This window comes from Zootoca vivipara, chromosome 5, assembly GCF_963506605.1.
Source record: "Zootoca vivipara chromosome 5, rZooViv1.1, whole genome shotgun sequence".
NCBI lineage: Eukaryota > Metazoa > Chordata > Lepidosauria > Squamata > Lacertidae > Zootoca > Zootoca vivipara.
In genome coordinates, this window is record NC_083280.1 from 88636458 (window position 1) to 88657405 (window position 20948).

General features: G+C 45.0%; 1 protein-coding gene across 4 annotated transcripts in view; it reads right to left on the reverse strand.

The window, feature by feature from the left end:
- Positions 1–20948, reverse strand: part of WDFY4 (WDFY family member 4) — a 173296-nt gene that overhangs the window by 59183 nt on the left and 93165 nt on the right. For all 4 annotated transcript variants that reach the window (XM_060275113.1, XM_060275114.1, XM_060275115.1 and 1 more), the window contains exons 40-45: positions 15694–15771; positions 12364–12567; positions 10705–10777; positions 7935–8086; positions 1508–1656; positions 748–868 (exon numbers count right to left, since the gene is read on the reverse strand). In XM_060275113.1, coding sequence (XP_060131096.1) covers positions 748–868; positions 1508–1656; positions 7935–8086; positions 10705–10777; positions 12364–12567; positions 15694–15771 — 777 coding nt within the window. The remainder of the gene's footprint in view (positions 1–747; positions 869–1507; positions 1657–7934; positions 8087–10704; positions 10778–12363; positions 12568–15693; positions 15772–20948) is intronic.

Sequence of the window (20948 nt, forward strand, 5' to 3'; positions counted from 1 at the left end):
CGGAACAGCCCCGTCTTGCAGGCCCTACGAAAAGATGACAACTCCCGCTGGGCCCTAGTCTCCTGAGAGAGAGCATTCCACCAGGGGCTAATACTGAGAAGGCCCTGGTCCTGGTCGAGGCCAGTCTAACCACCTTGTGACTCGGGATCTCCAGTATGTTATTGTTTGTGGACCTTAATGTCCTCTGCAGGGCATATCGGGAGAGGCGGTCCCGTAGGTACGAGGGTCCTAAGCCGCATAAGGCTTTAAAGGTCAAAACCAGCACCTTAAACCTGACCCTGTACTCCAGCGGGAGCCAGTGCAGCCGGTAAAGCACTGGATGAATGTGATCTCGCAGCGAGGACCCCGTAAGGAGTCTCACTGCGGCAGTCTGCACCCGCTGGAGTTTCTGGGTCAGTTTCAAGGGCAGCCCCACGCAGAGCGAGTTACAATAATCAAGCCTAGAGGTGACCGTCGCATGGATCACTGTAGCCAGGTCAGGCTGAGAAAGGTAGGGGACCAACTGCTTAATGCGGCGGAGGTGGAAAAATGCCACCTTGGCTGTGGTTGCAACCTGCGCCTCCAAGGAAAGGGAGGCATCCAAGGTTACACCCAAGCTCTTGACAGAAGGGGCTGACACTAATTGAGCCCCAGCGAAAGATGGAAGTTGCCCCCCCTGCCCCATGTCATCCCGACCCAACCAAAGGACCTCTGTGCCTGCGATATCCTGTACCAAAGGAAAGGTCTATGCTAACAGCTGGTTCCTACCTGTAGAAGAAAGCACATTGGATGGATCTCTTTAATGTCACTGTAGGAATGGCAGGAACATGTAGCCTGCCCCGTGGCCTGGTCTTTGTCGCACAAGCTATGAATGAATGTATCGCCGATGCTAGAAGGAAATCATGAAATGCACATCAACCAAGGGCTGCAGCATTGACTTGTCCTCCTTAACAGGAAGACTGGAGTGTTTCTCTTGATTCTCTATTCCCCTTCTGTGCACAATCAACTTTCCATAGGCTCCTGTTGGATTGGTTCTGCAAAACAAGCTAACCTGTTGCCCCCAAATCAGAAGTAATTTGGCTTTTTTTCTCTGAGCCAATCTATCTTGTAAATGACAGGTAGGTAGCCGTGTTGGTCTGACGTAGTTGAAACAAAATAATAATAATAATAATAATCCTTCCAGTAGCATACCTCATAGGTATGAGCTTTCGTGTGCATGCACACTTCTTCAGATACACTGAAACAGAAGTCACCAGACCCTTATGTATAGTCCAGGCATAGGCAACCTTGGCTCTCCAGATGTTTTGGAACTACAACTCCCATGATCCCTGGCTAACAGGGCCAGTGGTCAGGGATCATGGGAGTTGTAGTTCTAAAACATCTGAAGAGCCAAGGTTGCCTATGCCTGGTATAGTCAGAGGGTGGGGGTGGGGGTATTACTCAGAAGGGTGGTGGGAATGGGTGATTGGCTGATAGGAGTGGTAAACCTGTTGACAACTGTTAACGACTTGGGGACGAAAGTACTCACCTGGTTATGCAGTGCTTTGTACAGTAAACTTCCCCCAGCGGGGACACAGTGAAATTCTTGCAGATGTAGAAATGTTCTTGGCCAAAGAGAAGCGCTCCTTCCAACACAATGTGTCCCTGAACGACCACCACCGATTGCCTGCATGTAATCTAGAGAGGGAAGAAGGCAGCACATTTTAACATCAAAACAATGGCTACCATTTGAATATTCTTGAGCATTTCACGGGTGAAAATAAGTACACCTATCTATCATTGATTACTACGCTGTTTCTTTGCTTGCTTACATTCCTTTATTTTGCAATATCCTGCTACTCAAATACTCAAATACTGTACTTTTCCATGTATAAGACTAGGTTTCCCCCCTTGAAAAATCATGCTAAAAAGTGGGGGTCGTCTTATACATGGGTAGTGCATAGGGGTGGACGTTTGATTGGTTGCTGCCATGGCTGCCAGTGGCTGTTGTGTGTGTTATTGGTTGCTGCGTTAATGGGTGGTGTTGATTGGCTGACGTTGCGGCAATTGGGCGGGTGATTGGCAGATTCTGCCGGCGAGGGAACAGACGGGAGGCGGTTTTTGCGATGCGTGTGGGTGAGCGATTTTCAGCATCCCCCCCTAAAAAAAAGCTCAAGAACCCTCGGTAATTCCCCCCAAAAAAGGTCAACAACTCTGGGCAACCCTCTGCAATAGAAGCTCAACAACCTTTTGCCATCTTCCCCCATTTTCTGAAATTTCAGTCCCCCAAAATAGGGGGCATCTTATACATGGGGGCGTCTTATAGACAGAAAAATATGGCACATTCGGCAACATTTCTACCTGGATAGTCATGGGATGAATTTTGTATCTCTGGGTATTAATGGTATGTACGCAGCAACTGGGACAGGATGAAGCTGCCCTCGTGACAATGACTGCAGCTTTCCTTGTACTAGGTTGCAGTGGAGCAAGGCAATAAAAAAAGGTTGGGGCTGCACGGATCCAAGAGTGGGAGAGCCAAATTGGCTAGAGTAAGAGTAGAGGAGGAGAAGGCAGGGTCTTTTGTGACTGGGAGGAACCTGCTTCAACAGGCAAAGCAGAACCCTCTAGGTTGTCCTCTTAAGGCAGAGGAGACCTGGTAGGTGACCACATGATGCCTAAATGAACATTGAAGAAGAGAGGCATCCTACAAATGCTTCCTTCTCTTTGCTTAGAAAGCTGTAGATCAGGCATCCCCAAACTTCGGCCCTCCAGATGTTTTGGACTACAATTCCCATCTTCCCTGACCACTGGTCCTGTTAGCTAGGGATCATGGGAGTTGTAGGCCAAAACATCTGGGGGGGGCGCAGTTTGGGGGTGCCTGCTGTAGATGATGTCAGTTTGCATTTCTTAGTGCAGAAAGGATTGATCTGATGTGCAGAGATCTTAAGAGTCAAGAGGGTATTGGAAGCTTCTCTGTGTGAAAGAAACAAGCAGAAGGTTCATGGTGTTTGGGTTATTCCTTCAGAGAAGCCGAGCACAGCTGGCTTAAACTGGTTCTCTTATCTCTTTCTGCCAAGGGCATGCTGACTATAATAGTGAGGCCAGAAGAAGCCTGGGTTTCACTTTCTCTCTTTTCCTTCTTGCGTGGTGTTCTGTACGTAGTATGCTTAGTGTTAAGGTTTAGACTTCTTATAAGTTATTGTAAGTTTAAGTTAAGTCTGCTGCAACTGGATTTCTTATGGACTGTGCCAGTCCTGAATGTATTGGATTTGTGACCATTAGGCTCATTTGCCTTCAGTGGCAGTAAAGCTCTGCTGGATGAAATACAATTGCCTCTGGCCTATTTTTGGGGAATCCTGCAACGTGTTTAAGTTTTTACTCTGCTAGCTATACATTGGAATCTGCTCTGGATCAATATTGAGTAGAATTCCGTGATAGATGAAGGGATCTTGTAGGACTTTTCTAGAGCACAACTAGAACATATCTAGCACTTGAGTCCTTGGAGGACTGGAATCCTGCACAACCAACTTGGTACTTCTCAAGCCGTATTGAATTGACTCAATTAAACCAAATTCTTTCCATCAATGAACACATTCACAGTCTCAATCATTCTCTCTCTCTCTCTCTCTCTCTCTCTCTCTCTCTCTCTCTCTCTCTCTCTCTCTCTCCCCCTCCACCCCCCAACAACCATCAAAGCTCGGACACAAATGAAGTAGTTTTATAAAGGTGCCCCCAGGGAAAATAGTGTTGTTACCTAATGAAGCAGCATAGGGCCTGAAATTAACATAGATTAACTAAACTTGCCTTTTCTCAGAGCAGAACACAGAACAAGTTCATTGGTTACTGGAATAATTATTCAGTGATGCAAAGGTGACATGAAATAATTGAATAATTACCTCCAAAGATATTTCCCGGGGCAATGAGCATTGGATTGCTCAATTCACCCAGGGATGCAAAAAAGAAAGGATTTAAGTGACATATGTCTCATTTTAAAGACATATCCTATTTTGTTGGTACAAGATTAGAGACAGTTTCAATATATAATTGAAAATAGGCTGCTTTCCGGTGGGTGGCAATTAGTATTAGCCAATCATTGCTCTTCGGTTGTAAATTCCAAGCAGAACTGCAACTGCCTTTCTACTCACTATCTGGAATATAACATTTTTTCTATGAGTACATCCTACTATGCTGGTGCGTGTGATGTAACAGCTGTGGGTAGAAGCATTAGTACAGGCATCCCCAACCTGCGGCCCTCCAGATGTTTTGGCCTACAACTCCCATGATCCCTAGCTAACAGGACCAGTGGTCAGGGAAGATGGGAATTGTAGTTCAAAACATCTGGAGGGCCGAAGTTTGGGGGTGCCTGCATTAGTAGAAGCAAGACACTCCCTTCGTGGTGTCATTTTATAAACTCGGTTTTTAATAGGCCAGTCTTTCAATTAGAACAAAAATGCTTTTGCAGCTGTATTTTGTTTATTAAAAGAGATTTGTAGTGTTATTATAGCGTAAGACTATCAAATTAATCTTGGGTAAAGAATGATATCCCTCCAACCCTCCCCCCCCCCCAAATAAACAACGCTTGCATTCATAGTTAATGGCAGGCGCCAGAAAGGTTTTTTAAAATGTATTTTTAAAAGTTTGACATTATGGAGGTAGAGTTTTATATGTATATTTCATTTAAATATACATATATAACTGGAAAAGGGCTTCAGTACTAATTAGAAATTAATTACTGCTGGGAATAGACACTTTCAGGATCTTTATTTATGCTAGGCATCCCCAAACTGCGGCCCTCCAGATGTTTTGGCCTACAACTCCCATGATCCCTAGCTAACAGGACCAGTGGTCGGGGAAGATGGGAATTGTAGTCCAAAACATCTGGAGGGCAGGAGTTTGGGGATGCCTGATTTATGCATATTAATTATTCCGTACTGGTGTAATATGTTCATAATGCCTGGTCCCAGTTAAATATTCAAGCAGTGATTCATACCAACTGAAGTTTCTGGACCATTTTTTAAGGCAGTTCCACACAAAACACTGGAAGAGTTTTTATGATTATTTGAATTTAGCTTGGAAATAACACACAGTATATCCCTTGATCTCGACTGAGCAATGTAGTTCTTATTTTCCACCCCTCCTTTATTTTCCCCCCCATTCAATCGGTCTCCAGATACTTTGCTTTCCTTCTGCTCATTCCTTCTATGGGAAAGAGGGAGCTATTTTTCAACCATTCAGAGACATTTCAGAGCCCCACCATCCAAGCTATCTTAGGACCCGATCCTAAGAAAATCAAGCGATAAATGTGTTGAACACAGGTTCAATGAGAAACACAGGTTCTTTAGAGTGCAAGAAGCCGATCCATTTGGTTTATCTCTTTCCTAATGGAAACACTCCCAAAAGTAACTACGGCAGTCGAGAATTTGCCCGTCTCTGCGAAAACCCAAAGCGCGCAGTTCCATATACGACAACATTTTTTTTTAAAGAAAAAAATCAAACTGTTTCAGAAGCCAGTGCAAACAATTTGGTACAGGAGATGCGATTATCCAGGAGCAGTGCTGTGATGAGAGAGCTTGTTCCTGCTCTGTGGCCAGCAGACTAACTGAATTAGCATGCTAACTGAGCATATAACGGCTAATGTTACCTCCTGCAGCTTTCTAAAATTTGTATCGACTTAGCTGTTGCTAAAAGAATGCTTCTGGCATGTCTCGTGGCTTCCTGTGGAGCTACACAGAGGAACGAGGCAGTGCGGAACATGGGTAGCAGCATTACATGTGCCAAGGCAAGCAAAACCTGCCTCGCTGAGTTTACACAGTTGGGAGCAGCTTAATTGTGTCGTCTCGATCTACAAAAAACCTAAAGTCCATGCAAACATATATGCATCACTTTCAGAGGACCTTGTTTGACTGGTGAACATATCGGCCTGACAGCGTCCCTTAACATTTATGAAATGCACTGCTACAGTGGCAAAATGCCTTTATATAAAGTTGCAGTGAATGAAGGATATATATTGAGGGGTGGGGAGAGGGCGGTTGTAGTTTTCTCACCAATCCCATGGTAAAGGCAATAATAGGTTGTAAGAGTACATTATTGTCAGGGTTTGTTGTGACTACTCTTGAGTAACAACCGTCCACATGCTTGTCTTTCAGACGTTTTTATTGGTGCACATTATTTACAGTGTAATGGATTGCTCATTTCATGTCTACCCGCTCGAGTCACATTCCTGTACTAAACTCTTCCGCGTTTTCGACTAGCATAAAGCCTTGGAACTGAGAAGCGCCTCCCTTTCCTTCTCTTTCTCAGTTCCGGCGTCGGAGGTACTGGTCTTCTGTCTGCCCTACTCCTGTCCACTCGTTCCGCCTCTCTCTCTTCCTGCCTATGGAGCAGGGGCTCTCTAGTCCTGCCAGAGCCCTGGCACTCCTTCTCCGCTTCCTGACTCACCTCTTCAGACCCCTCGCTCTCATGACTCCTTGGAGACGGGCTGCTTCTGATGAGGGGGGGGGGTTTCTCTGTAATCCCTCCCCCTTACAATTATTAATTGCAAGTCCAATACAAGCATATTGTACTGTGCACGGCTGAAGGCAGAGGGCCCTGTCTCAATCATTCTGAATCGTCCGCAGGGAAGTTATATGATCAACTGCTGGATTTACGTATAAGCAAAACAAGCTATAGCTTAGGGGCCCCACTCTCTTGGGCCCCCCCAAAAGAATTAAAGGAAAAAACACCCTGGGTGTACATTTCCAAAATATAAGATAAAAAAACAAATAAAATAAAACCTACATACAGCAACAGTGTTTGTGTTGTGTAGGCTCCTATGATGTAAGTCATGGGCCCCGCCTGCTAGCCTGCTCCCTAAAATATCACTGGTTTGCTCATTTCTATATATAGGGTGCCTACATTCTGCATGTGCAAATGGCTTTAGATGCCTATTAGGTCCATAAATTACCATATATTCAACACAAAAAACAGTGGCAATTTGTTGTTGACAAAGGGCAGCTAGACATATAAAGGGCCCCATTACCTTCAGTAGCTTAGGGCCCCATCAAACCTGAATCCGGCCCTGCATATGATGTCGGAATCAATAACAGGGCTGGGCAATATCTGGTTTCGAACATCGTGACATATCACCAGCTAAACACCGCAATATACTGATATATCACGATGTCTGAAATAAGGATGGAGCTATGTAGAGGCACTGGCTGGCTTCATGGTTTTTCCTGCATCGTGATTTTTGCATAGCACACACAAACACAAACACACATCATGATTCACGATATATCGCCAGGTCAAAAATTATGAAACTGATATGGACTTCAAACCAGTTTTGGATGATATATCAATATATCACCCAGCCCTAATCAATAACCTAGGTTTTCCAGCGCATTTCCCCTTCAGTTTTTTCACCTCAAAAGTCTTTTTTTTTCCTCCTGGAAGCGGGTTTGTTGTACAAGGGCATGAAATTCACTTTGTGCAACCTGAGTTTGCCGGTATATAACTGAGTATAACATCCACAAACTAGCAACAATCTGAAAACAGCCTGTATCATGTCATCCCCATCTACCCTTTCAAGTCCAAGGACAGAGTTTCACAAGGTAACTGTTTGGTGTAGTCCAGGGGTCAGCAAACTTTTCCAGCAGGGAGCCAGTCCACTGACTCTCAGACCTTGTGCGGGGCCAAACTATATTGGGGGGGCAGGGGTGGAAATGAACAAATTCCTATGCCCCACAAATAACACAGAGATGCATTTTAAATAAAAGGACACATTCTGCTCATGTAAAAACACCCTGATTCCTGGAACGTCCGTGGGCCGGATTTAGAAGGCGATTGGACCGGATCTGGCCCCCGGGCCTTAGTTTGCCTACCCATGGTATAGTCTAGGCCTCAACAGAAACTGAGGTGCTTTCTTGTTCTACACCCCACCACCCATTTGGGAACAGTGATGTGCAAAACAAAAGTCCCCCAGGATCAACTCATGGTACCTTTTCATCCTGTACAAACTCTTGCAGGATGATTTTCCGCTCTGTGCACATTTCCAAAAATTCTTCCGACTGGAAACTTTCATGCAGGGCAGGGAAGAATGTCAACTGCCCACAATCCATCTCTCCTTCTCTTCCATTCAGCCTTGGCTCTCCTGTATCAGTAGGAAAGACAGGATCAATGGCAGAATGTTTACAGTAAATAATAAATGGCTAACCAATAGTTGTGTTTGCCTTGTAAACAAGCCCAACAAACTTACTAGCCTTGTAAACAAGCCCAACAAACTTATTAGCCGCCGTAGTAGCTTGCATTTCCAAGAGGGCAAGTCCCTTCTTCATGGTCAAAATTGGCAGGCTAGTATTTTTTTTAAAAATGCCCTATACCAAGTGAACTGTTGAAGGAAGGCTGCATTTCTGGTTGATGGTCACAGAAAATAGCAGGCACATAAGAAGGAGAGTGATCTCTTTCTGCTCCCTCGCCTGCACTATGGTATTTGGCAAGTTGCTATACACAAGGCTGGTATAACTAATGCCTTCTCTATCCATAACTGACCCGGACCCTGAAATCATCATCTGAGCCCCTTCTTTGTGTGGTTCCTCCACAAAAAGTCCAGAGGGTAGCAACACAAGAACGGGCCTTTTCTGCGGTGGTTCCACTTATGTGGAATGCTCTCCCCGAGGAAGCTCGCCTGGCACCTTCATTGCCTATTTTTATTCACGATGTTTAGAATTCCCTCCAACTTTATTCAGCTATAGCTTGAATGCTTAAGTATATAGAAATCTCTAATTTAAGTTATTAAAATAAGAAAGAGGCAGAAGCGTAGCAAGCCCAGGTGGTACCTGGTGTGGAATTTTGTTGTCACCCCCCCATATGCCGCTTTACCGGGGCACTGGCAAAGCTGCACCCTCTTGGGAGACACAGCTCCCATCTGTCCGTCCCCCTCCCTCCCTGGCTCGCTGTAAAGCGGCAATGCGGGAGCCACTTACAGCGAGCCAGGTGGGAGGGAGGCTGGGAGAGGGGGCCCCGGCTCACCGTAAGCGGCTCCCGCTTTGCCGCTTTACAGCAAACCGGGGAGGGGGAGCCGTGGCTCCCGTTCGCCCCTCCCTGGCTCACTGTCAAGCAGCAAAGCAGGCGCCGCTTACGGCAAGCCAGGGAGGGAGGGAGGCTCTATGGGGCGGGATCCTCTGCTTGCGGCTGCAGCTGCGAACGGAGGATCCTCTACATGCGGCTATGGCAGTGCGATGGCTGTTGACGACGCCGTGGCGGGCCACCTTGTCACCCTGGAGATGTGCCACCGGGAGCGCACCCCCCCCCTGGTTGCGACACCACTGGAAAGAGGGCAAGGTGGGGGATGGTTGAACGTGCAACTGCACTGAGGACGGCACAATACAGGACCCAAAAGAGGGACAGAGTTTCCCTCAATGTCATGCAGAAATATTCTGCCGCTCACAGACTCATAAAACTCACACAGGGACCAAGGCTTGTGCCTTTTTCTTCATGTTCATGGAGGGCTACACTGTTGAACAGCAGTTTCCGTTGTGCTCACCCTGAATGCTATTTTTGTGCTTTCTTTCTCAATTTTCTTTATAATCAATGAAATCTTATTTTGCCAACCTCTGCTCGTTTCTTCTAAACATTAAAACTCGTCAGTATGGCTGCAGAGTTGACCGGTTCCCTTATGGGAAGGGTGGTTCTCCACCCTGAGTGAAAATTAACCAACAATTAAAAATGCAAATATCCAATTTTTGTTAGGGCCGGGAGTAACGTAATTATCCTTGAAACAAAGGACTTAATAGCCCACTTCTGCTTTTCCCTTCTTCCTTTCTTGTAAGAGGAAATGTGTCCCTTTCCTGGACTTAGCAAAAGTTTGTTTAACAGATCTTGGGTTGGCCTCTTCCTGAAGAATAAGAATAAGAATAAGAATACTGAGCAAGAATTCTTGATACTCTCAAGAATCAAAAAGCACTTTGTATTACCATTCTTTAGGGACCAAGTTAAAACCATTTTAGCTATCCAGGCATTTTAAGTGTTAAAGTAAAACGCTGCTAGTTTCTTTTATTGCTTTAAAAGTTTTTCAACAGCCTTATGAGGTGTTTTGTTCTGATGGTATTCTTTATTTTACCCTGGCATGATTAAATTGGTCATGCTCTTTGCATGCTGCCTGTTTTGAATAAATAACCAACAAAACACTAAATTATATTGTTATAATAATACAATATCTAACACTGTAAGATAGGTTAGTATCGCTACATCTTTACTGCAGAGTGGTTTGTGAAAGCAGAGTCAAACTAGGGTGGAATCTACACACATAGAAAAACTGTTCTGGAAATACTCTTTTTTTTAAAAAAAAAGTGTTTTTAAAAATACATTGAATCTTCCATAAGGCTCACCATCGCCATCTAGTGTCACATTGTATATTGCACTTAAAACACACTTAAAACGTTTTATTTGCAGCTGCATAGCTGAGTCCTAGGTTGGTGGACTTTCAATTCCACCACAGCTCTGTTTCTTAGCTAGGAAACTGCACCAGGTCCTTCCAATGGCACTTACAGGACCAGGTGTCATCTTAACCAAACAACTCGGACTAAACTTATCATATTAATTTGCTCTTTTGCATGAATTCATTTCATCGTGGCCTGGTGTATTGTTGTGAAAGCAATCAAACGTCCAACACCAACAGGTGTTTCTGAATCAGTGGTGCCTGCCTGCCTGCCTGTTCTTTCCATACATTACCAGAGCTTTCTCATGGAGCCATCAGCCCTGGAATATTACCTGGGCTTTCATCCGGGGTTACAGCAAATGTTCTGTCCTGCGGCTGATGAGCCCGAGCAGAGGAATTATGCAACTGAAATGGGGGGGGAAACAGGAAGGTCAACACACTTCTACATCAAACTGGAACTCTGCTCAGAGTATCCCCCCCCTTCCTTGAACCATCCAGAGTACCCTCCATGATAAAGCAGGGCATGCGGCTGGTCACGCTTTCCTTTTTATTTGTCCACAGCATCTGGTACATAAAAGCCCACTGCTTCTGAACATGGAGGTTCCATATAACTATAATTACTAGCACCAGCCATAGATGTGGCTTATCACACATGGATTTATCTACTCCCATTTTGAGATCATCAGGGTTTCCCAAACTTGGGTCTCCAGCTGTTTTTGGACTACAGCGCCCATCCTCCCTTGCTAGCAGGACCCACTGGTCAGGGATGATGGGGGTTGTAGTCCAAAAACAGCTGGAGACACAGCAGGGAAACCCTGATTTAAGTTTTATAATCAGATCATGACAGAAGAATTGAAGTCAACGAATGAAAGGAGGAAGGAGAAGGGTGGAGCATGCGGGCATGATATCATTCTCCCCCTAACAACCCATGGTTTATTAAGCTGATACGGAGTCTCCAGCTCTTCTGCAGCAACATCCACCAGATGGAGGACCCCGTCCGAGCTTATTTCAAGGCTTCTGGTAATATGCAAGTGAACCAAAAGGAGTACAGGCAAACCCCGGATCCCAAACGCCTCTGTTTTGGAACGTTTCGACTCCCGAATGCCAAAAACCCAGAAGTAAATGCTCCGGTTTTCGAACGTTTTTTTGGAAACCGAATGTCCAACACGACTTCTGCTTGAGTGCAGGAAGCTCCTGCAATTGGAAGTCACACTTTGTTCATAGCTGCCAAGTACCCCGTATTTCCCGGGAAACCCCCGTTTTTCCTTACCATTTCCCAGAGGTCTCCCATTTCACCTCCTCTCCCATTAATCTCCCTTATTTTGGTTCCTGTCATGGCCATTTTTCTGGTGCCGCTTTGCCCATTTATGGGCACCAGAAAATGGCCGGCGCCGGTGCCAGAAGTCGCATCTACACATGTCCGGGAGTGCGTAGACACAACTTCCGGTGTCGCTTTGGCCATCTATGGGCACTGAAAATGGCTGGCGCCGACACCAGAAGTTGCGTCTGCGCACTCCCGGACATGCGTAGACGCGACTTCCGGCACCAGTCCCGGCCATTTTCGGTGCCCATAGATGGGCAAAGCGACACCGGAAGTTGCGTCTACGCAACTTCCGGTGTTGCGCGGCTGCCGATCCCGGATTTCTCCACAAGAGACTTGGCAGGTATGCTTTGGTTGTCAAATGTTTTGGAAGCCGAGTGGGCTTCCAGAACGGATTACATTTGACAACTGAGGTTTGACTGTAGGTGACAAAGTTCTAGAGCAGGCATGTCAAACCTGCGGCCCTCCAGATGTTTTGGCCTACAACTCCCATGATCCCTAGCTAGCAGGACCAGTGGTTGGGGAAGATGGGAATTGTAGTCCAAAACATCTGGAGGGCCGCAGGTTTGACATGCCTGTTCTAGAGGGAAAAGCTGCCCCTCATGATTAGTTTTACAAGGCCATTACTGATGAAACATAATCCCCACTTGTTACCCCCAAGGCATGTCACCTTGTTCCTTGTTGACACAGCTGTATGATAGGTGACTCTGAGCCAAACCCTCTTCCTCATCCGGGAAGGGCCTTCGTATCCATCCAGAATCCACCTTGAAGTAGAAGGGGCTAAGGCAGACGCCCAAGGTCCTCCTCTCCGAAACAGCTGCTCCTCAAGGTCTGCCCAGGCTTTTGCAGATTTGTTGTACCCACACATTAACCTCTGCGAAGAAAGACTCAAAACACTCAAAACTCAGCTTGGCTTCTTACATTTATTCAGAGATTTCATCGGGCTGCTGAAGTGGGAGACCTTTACCACGGAAACCTAGGCTACGAGAAGCAGAAAAGTTTGTATGCCGTACATATGTACCCACATAATAATAATTATCCTATATAATAAAGTCCCTGTGTCTCTGCGTCCAGTCCCTGTGTCCCTGTGTCCGCGCTAATGCGCATGTGCCCCACGGACACAGGGACTGGACGAAGAGGTGGGACGTACACACACACGTGCGCTCTCCCCCCAACCCTCTGCCTCCCGTTTCCCTGTGGCGACACCATCTTGGTCCGCCTCCTCCTCCTGACAACCCTACCTGGCCCGTGGGAGGAGTGGCGGGGCCACGGCCTTCCCTCCCTCTCTGCGCTCGGCCGCGGGACACGACGGGAGAGTGATTTTGTTTAATTGCGTTCTTGGCGCGCCCCGCGGCCGAGCGCAGAAAGGGAGGGAAGGCCGCGGCCCCGTCGCACCTCTAGCGCCCGTTTTCTTAACGGGCTATATGAGACTAGTTAATAATAATTTTATTATTTATACCCCAATCATCTGACTGGGTTGCCTCAGCTTCCAACACATATAAAAACATCAAACATTAAAAACTTCCCGATAAAGGTGTTTTCTAAAAGTTATGTACTGTAGTTCTTTCTCTCCTTGACATCTAATGGGAGGGTGTTTCACATGGCAGGGACCACTACCGAGAAGGCCTCTGCCTGGTTCTCTGTAGTTTCACATCTTGCAGCGAGGGAACTGCCAGAAGGCCATAGGTTTCTGGGCTGAACGATGGGGGTAAAGATGTTCCTTCAGGTATACTGGGAGAGCACCTCCCTACCTCAGATTTTTCTCCTACAGTGTCATGTCCCCCAAAATATGGAACTGGTGCAGTTTCCCTGCACTATACAGGAATGTTTCAGGAGGCAGAAAACAGGACCCCTTCCCCACTCTTAAGACTTCCCTGCCCCTCGCTCCAGAAGTTAGGTTCAGGTTTGAGGTCGCAACCCTGAGACCCAAGAAGCTGCCTTAGATAAGGTCACACAATTTGCCCGTCAGTCTGCTTGGACTATCAGCAGCTTTCAAGGCTCAAGCAGCTTAAAAAAACAACAACCCCAGTTTGTAAGTTACATTTCACTGAGAGTTTTTGTATTAAATTGTTTTGCCGCATTACTATCAACTTCAGTTTAGTGCGAACAATCAAATTATTACAATCAACAGAGGAAAACCCAATGATTCTATTTTTATATATATAAAAAAATGTCAAACATGCATCCATTTGGTGTTTTTCTAGTAAATGTATTAAATGAAAAAGGAGTCGTCGACTAATGGCTTGTCAATCACAATTAATGTAGCCATTCCTATCAAACATAATATGTTCCTATGTAGAATATTTCATTGGGAAAATCACATACTTACTGCACTTAAAAGAAAAATTCCCTTCCCACCAAGCAGGGGAGCGTGTGAGCAGTACGTGGTCCAAATTCTAATCTACCCGCTGATACAAATAGAGGTGAAAAAAACGAACATGGCTGCCCTCATCCCATTTTGGGTGTAAAAAGCACACGTAAGGTTAGGTCAGTCAAATGAAGCCTGCATAGGAGTCCTTTTCATTATGCTGCAGTATGACTGGAGAAGAAATTGCTTTGCATTTTAATGCCTATCTACCTAAAACACACTTCTCAAACCAGCAGGGAAAATGAAGTGCAGCACCCCTTGAAATTTTGCACTTCTGCGAATGTTTGGATCCAGCTTTTCGAAAACAACAACAAAAGTGTTGCAAAAAGCATATATTAGGGGAAGCGTGCACAAAAAAATGTGCAGAGTACTGAAAATGGTGGGGGGGAATGCATTTTAGCAGCAATTGCTAGCAAAAAATGCATATATATATATAAATTTTCATGCCAATTTTAAAATAATGTTTGCAAGGTGATGTGGAAAGGAGACGAACTAAACTTAAGGATGGAAAAACTCTTTTGTGAACAGCATTGGGGGCAGGAGAGACCACCAAACAGAGAAACTGAGGGAAAACTGATAGATTTTCACCCCTCACTAATCTGCAGAGATCAGCCCTTGCTTCCACTTTTTCTTCAAATCGTGTCCTCCCACATGTTGTGGTGAGACCTGGAAACCGATCTCCTGTATTGTGGGTGGGTAAGATTGCTCAGCCACAACATCCGATTAGTAGGTCCCTCGATGCTGGATTCAATCCAGCCAACGGGGTGCAGTCCAAAAGGATCGAGGGACCTATATATACCCATGCATGTGACTCAGAGCTTCCTCTTTCGGCGCGTGCATTCGGAACACCCGCCCACCTCTCCCTACTTTTAGGGCTTTTGCGCTTGACCTTGCTATGCCATCGTGTGTCGTCTGTCGTTGGGACAGGGGCACGGCAGGAATTTCCCCTACTTGGCTGATTGGCAGTTGCCATTTGGGTTTTGCCTGCTGCGTAGCAAATCGTCACAACTTGTAAGGTTGCGTTTAGGCACTGGTTCAGGTGATAGGGATGGGAGAATGCTCTCGCCATCCCTATGTGAAGGGTATTCCGTTAAAGGAATCCAGGGACTCAAATGATTTAGTCAACCCCTGAGAGGGGGTTGTGCCCATGCCTGAGTCCAGGGGGACATCTGGGTGGCGGACATGGTCTGTTCCCGGCTTTCCGCCTATCCAGGTGTTCACCCAGGCTGGTGCCCTGGGTCAGCGCTACCTGCAAGGGTGCAGGGAGCTAGTCGAACCAGAGCCTATGCAACCACTTACTTTCTGTAATCAATGAAGTTGTGGCCTAAATTCTGCCAAAAACCAAACTAAAATTTGAGTCAAGTGTGAATTTATTTAGGGGGGAGGTCTCTGGGTCTGAACATGCAACGAAACATCACACCAATGACACCTGCCCTTCTGAGTCCATGGGTTGAGTCCAATGAGTCCATGAGTCCAATGTTGCATGGGTTCCCAAAACTCAGTGATGTTTTGCATTTAGGTTGCCCAGAAAACGGCTATGTTCAAAACGCAACTCCTCCCTTGTTGAATACTAGCCCATGTGCCCAACCCTCATTTGGCTAGGAGCAGAAAAATGAGTCTGGGACTTCCTACCTCAGCATGGTCCTTGCACAAAAGCGCATACAGTTCTTGACCACTTCTCCTGTATTCTTCCAAACGCGATGCAAAGTCCTGGTGAAAGAGTAAGGAGACGTTACAAACCGGTTTGTGGGGGAAACGGTTTTTTGGACCAAAGCTCATGATTTGAAAAAGAACTTTTAACAAAACAAAGAAAAACTGTTATCTAAAATGTACAATTTGTTATTTGATTGGGAAACAAAATATGAGCTTGTCAAAGCTTCTATGACACAATGGGCAATAGATATAGGACATAATATGGATTTGAATCTCTGGGGGAAACTTTGGAAGAGTGATCTGAAGTTTACAGTATGTTATTCCTTGAAGGAGAACTACCTGAAAATGATTCACAGATGGTATTTAACTCTGAGTAGGCTTGGGTTAAACCACAGAGCCTAGGGTTTGCTGATCAGAAGGTGGGCGGTTTGAATCCCTGTGACGGGGTGAGCTCCCGTTGCTCAGTCCCAGCTCCTGCCAACCTAGCAGTTCGAAAGCACGCCAAAGTGCAAGTAGATAAATAGGAACCGCTACAGCGGAAAGGTAAGCGGCGTTTCCGTGTGCTGCTCTGGTTCACCAGAAGTGGCTTTGTCATGCTGGCCACATGACCTGGAAGCTGTACGCCGGCTCCCTCGGCCAATAATGCAAGATGAGCGCGCAACCCCAGAGTCGGTCACGACTGGACCTAATGGTCAGGGGTCCCTTTACCTTTACCTTTAGGCTTGCTAAGATGTGTAAGTCTGAATCAGATAAGTGCTGGAGATGCAATGAGGCTGGGGGTACGTTCTATCATATGTGGTGGTCTTGTAAAAGGGTAAAAGAGTGTTGGGAAATAATTCATAATGAATTGAAAAAATGTTTTAAAGTACTTTTTTGTAGAGGAATAATTCAGATGGAAATTCCCAGGTGTCAAAAAAGGCTATGTATGTATGCCACTACAGTGGTGCCTCGCAAGACGAAATTAATTCGTTCCGCGAGTCACTTCGTCTTGCGATAATTTCGTCTTGCGAAGCAAAAAAACCAACAAACAAAAAACCACCAAAAAATTTTGTCTTGCGAAGCGCGGCCATAGAAAACTTCGTCTTGCGAGTCACCAAACACATCGCAAAATGCTTTCGTCTTGCGAGTTTTTTGTTGCGTGAGGCATTCGTCTTGCGAGGTACCACTGTACTGCGGTCCGTGTTTTGTTAGCCCAAAAACGGAAAATGAATGAGGTCCCAACTAAAGAAGAATGGCAACTTAAGCTGATGGAATATGTGCAGCTTGAAGACTTAACATATAGAATACAAGAACAAGAGGAACATACATTTAAAGAAGAATGGAAAAGGTTTATTGAATATATGAGTGAAAATTGTGTACACTTGAAAACGTTGGCAACATTAAGATAAATTCGACAGTGTAAATAAGTTTTGATGGATGTAATAATGGAATACCGAATGGTTTAGTTTATGTAAAATATGCAAGGATTTATAGCATGCAAAATGAACCATGGAAAGAGAAGAAGGGCAGTCACTGGTATTTTAAGGTTGTTTAAATGAATATTCTAAAATGTAAAACTGAAAAAACTTAATTAAAATTATACAAAAACAAAGTGAACGCTGTTTCATATTCAGCTCAGCCCTAAATTGAAATGCACAAACCTCAGGTTTTAAATCAAAATCTCAGGTTTTAAATCAAGGTTGGGGGAGAAGAGAGACGTGGAATGAGAGCTATGGAAAGAGCAGGGGGGGGTAGTAAACTTTAATTCTTTTACACAGTGTGTGCGCAAGGTTTTTTTGTCAGCATCACATGGGTAGGTTTTCTTTCTATTCATTTACATGTACTAATTTTCATTGGCAAGGAAAAAATGTTCCTCCTGTCACAAACAACCTGTCAGTGATAAATTCACATACAGTAGCTGTGTATATAAATACATGGCGTGCATTTATTTGCTATACCAATTGCTTGACCAAATACCTACTTAGGCTTAAAGATACTGGCTTTGTATGCATATAATATATACTGTATTTCTCCATGGCAGAAACTTGGAAAAGTAAGAGAGTGTTAAAGCAATACGTTACTTTAAGGAAGTATCGTGATCATTTCCCACTCATGTTATGTTAACACTGAGCTTCCTGTGTTAAACTGACTCACGTAACCCTCAGAGGGGAATAATCATGTGAGTAGCAGTTCGGAAGTGCGTCAAAGTGCAAGTGGATAACTAGGTACTGCTCCGGCGGGAAGGTAAACAGTGTTTCCGTGCGCTGCTCTGGTTTCGCCAGAAACAGCTTAGTCCTGCTGGCCACATGACCCAGAAAAACTGTCTGCGGACAAACGTCGGCTCCCTCAGCCAGTAGAGCGAGATGAGCACCGCAACCCCAGAGCCATCTGCGACTGGACTTAACAGTCAGGGGTCCTTTACCTTTACCCTTTTTCTTAGGAAAGTCATTCCGGGAGGAAATAATGTAATCTTTCTGTGAAAAAACATTACGAACCAGCATATTTGAATAAAATTAATTTTACTTTTTAAATGCTTAACTTTCTTCGGGAAAGAATGTTGATGTTTGATGTTGTCAAAAAGATAGATGGGCAGGCAGGCAGGCATGCAGGCATGCAGGCAGGCATGCAGGCAGGCAGGCATAGATATATATTGCTTTGATTTAAGAAATAAAATAAGTTACCCCCACAAAAAAGGTAAGGAGCCCCTGTAAACCACTGTAAGCCCCTCCCCTCAAGTTATAAAGGAGGGGGAGAGAATCCACCAGCAGCCCCACGGTAAACCACCCCCCTTCTCCCTGTTCACCCGAATGTCCCCCTTAAAAAGATAAAAAGGGCAGCCCTATATTACTCTAGTTTTACTAAAATATTCCATGTTATTACATCCTTTTTTGTTTTATCATATTTCAAATGTGTTGTTCTTTATTGATTTCTGTAATGCCCTCTGGCTAGATGAAGGCTGGTTGATTGAATTTACTGATGCTAAACTACAATATGCATTCTAAATGCCTGCACGGCCTTTATCGCTGTTTTAAAGTTTGTATTGTGAACAGCCGAAATTTTGGCAAACAGGGGGGGATTAAATATTATAGAGCTCCATACAGTGTCCCCTTTTATTCCACCCCAACTTTCCTAGCTTTGCAAACTTATTTATTCCATTTCTTCGTCGCCACCCATGCCTTTAAGCAGCAATCATCTTATGATCAATTAGGAGTCTTTGCAGTGTGGGAAATGATCCTAAAACTTGAACAGCTTGTATTCAAGGTGCTGGGATAAGTAATTTAAAGACGAACAGCTTTCTTTGGAGTTCTATAACTCATCTGGGGAAAGCAAGGCTCAATGCAGAGGTGGAGCCTTTTGTAACCATGGAAGGTTCCCCCATGAATAGCTCAATTGGTAAAGCATGAGACTCTTAATCTCAGAGTGGTGGGTTTGAGCCCCATGTTAGGAAAAGATTCCTGCATTGCATGCAGTGCTAGATTTATGTACAAGATAAACGAGCTATAGCTTAGGGCCCCACTCTCTTGGGAACCCCAAAAAAATTTAAAGAAAAAAACCCTGGATGTACATTTCCAAAATATAAGATAAAAAATAAAATAAAACCTACATACAGCAACAGTGTTTTGTGTTGTGTAGGCTCCTATGATGTAAGCAATGGGCCCCGCCTGCTAGCCTGATCCCTAAAATATCACTGGTTTGCTCATTTCTCTATATAGGGTGCTTACATTCTGCATGTGCAAATGGCTTTAGATGCCTATTAGGTCCATAAATTACCATATATTCAACACAAAAAACAGTGGCAATTTGTTGTTGACAAAGGGCAGCTAGACATATAAAGGGCCCCATTACCTTCAGTAGGTTAGGGCCTCATCAAACCTAAATCCGGCCCTGATTGCAAGGGGTTGGAAAAGATGACCCTCATGGCCCCTCTACAGCAGTGATGGCCAAACTCAGCCCTCCAGCTGTTTTGGGACTACAATTCCCATCATCCCTGACCACTGTTGGTCCTGTTAGCTAGGGATGATGGGAGTTGTAGTCCAACAACAACTGGAGGGTGAAGTTTGGCCATCACTGCTCTACAGTTCTATGATTCTGGAAGGTTATGGTTCTCAATCACATGTTGTGCAGGCAGAAGACACCATCTCCCCCCAAAAATGGACAACTCCATCCTGGTTAATTGTAATTGAAATGAATGGGATCTGTGCATGGTCAGAGCTATGTGCTAGAGTGGCCTTTATCACCCTTGAGTCAACAGATGTTGTCGGACTACAACTCCCATCACCCCTAGCCAGCAGGAGCAGTGGTCAGGGATGATGGGAGTTGTAGTCCAACAACATCTGGGGACTCAGGGTTGAGAAAGGCTGCCCTTTTTATTTTGGCAAGGCTTCCAGCCAACAAGAGATGCTTCATTATACTCAGCCCAGCTTTGATGGCTTGTTAATTAACACCGAGTCATTTCAAGAAGAGAGGAAACTGGGGGAATGTTCAGGGTGGCAGGAGAGGATATATTGTTTATTACCGGTATTATCCTTCCTAACTTGGGCTAGCAAGTTCCTTTACTTAGCAGAGTCTACACTCAGCTTCTCACGCACAGCAGATAACTGATTGCAGGCTCGTGTGAGCCTCTCACTATTATACAATTCGATCTGTCTCAGATTGAATTGCACGTTCCTGGTAAGTTCCCTTGAACCCCTCTTAAAAAGAATAAAGACGCCACAGTCATATTTAAAGATGATAAAATTTGTTTACTCACATCAGTTCACAGTTGTTTCCCTGAAGGCAGACTTAGTTACAAATATGTACACGTGGATCTACCCAAATGGGGGAATAATCCCCAGAGCAGTGCTAGCTAAAAGCTGGTCAAATGAAGAAGGAAGTCAAAAAGAAGGAAGGGTGTGGCGTGCCTCGTCCTTTTGTTACCTGGACAGGTTAGGAGACACCCACCTTCTACCACATGCAAAAGCAAAGATGCTCCAGCCAGGAGGAACAGGAAGTTTCAACTGGCTGGACCAAACATTCTCCCACATGTCTTCTCTAGCATTACAAGGAATGTTGTACTTGTCTGCGTCTCATGGATCACATCCTACAGAAACAAGTTTATTCTAAGGCAAGGTTGGTCAAATTGCCTCAGAATGCTGGCCAGGCTTTGTCAACCTGTAGCCCTTACATGCCAGAGGCATGGCAATTCTTCACAACAAACTGTCCTGCTTCTGCTTGGTCTGGGCTCTTAAGTTAATGTGCTACAAGATCTATGGGAT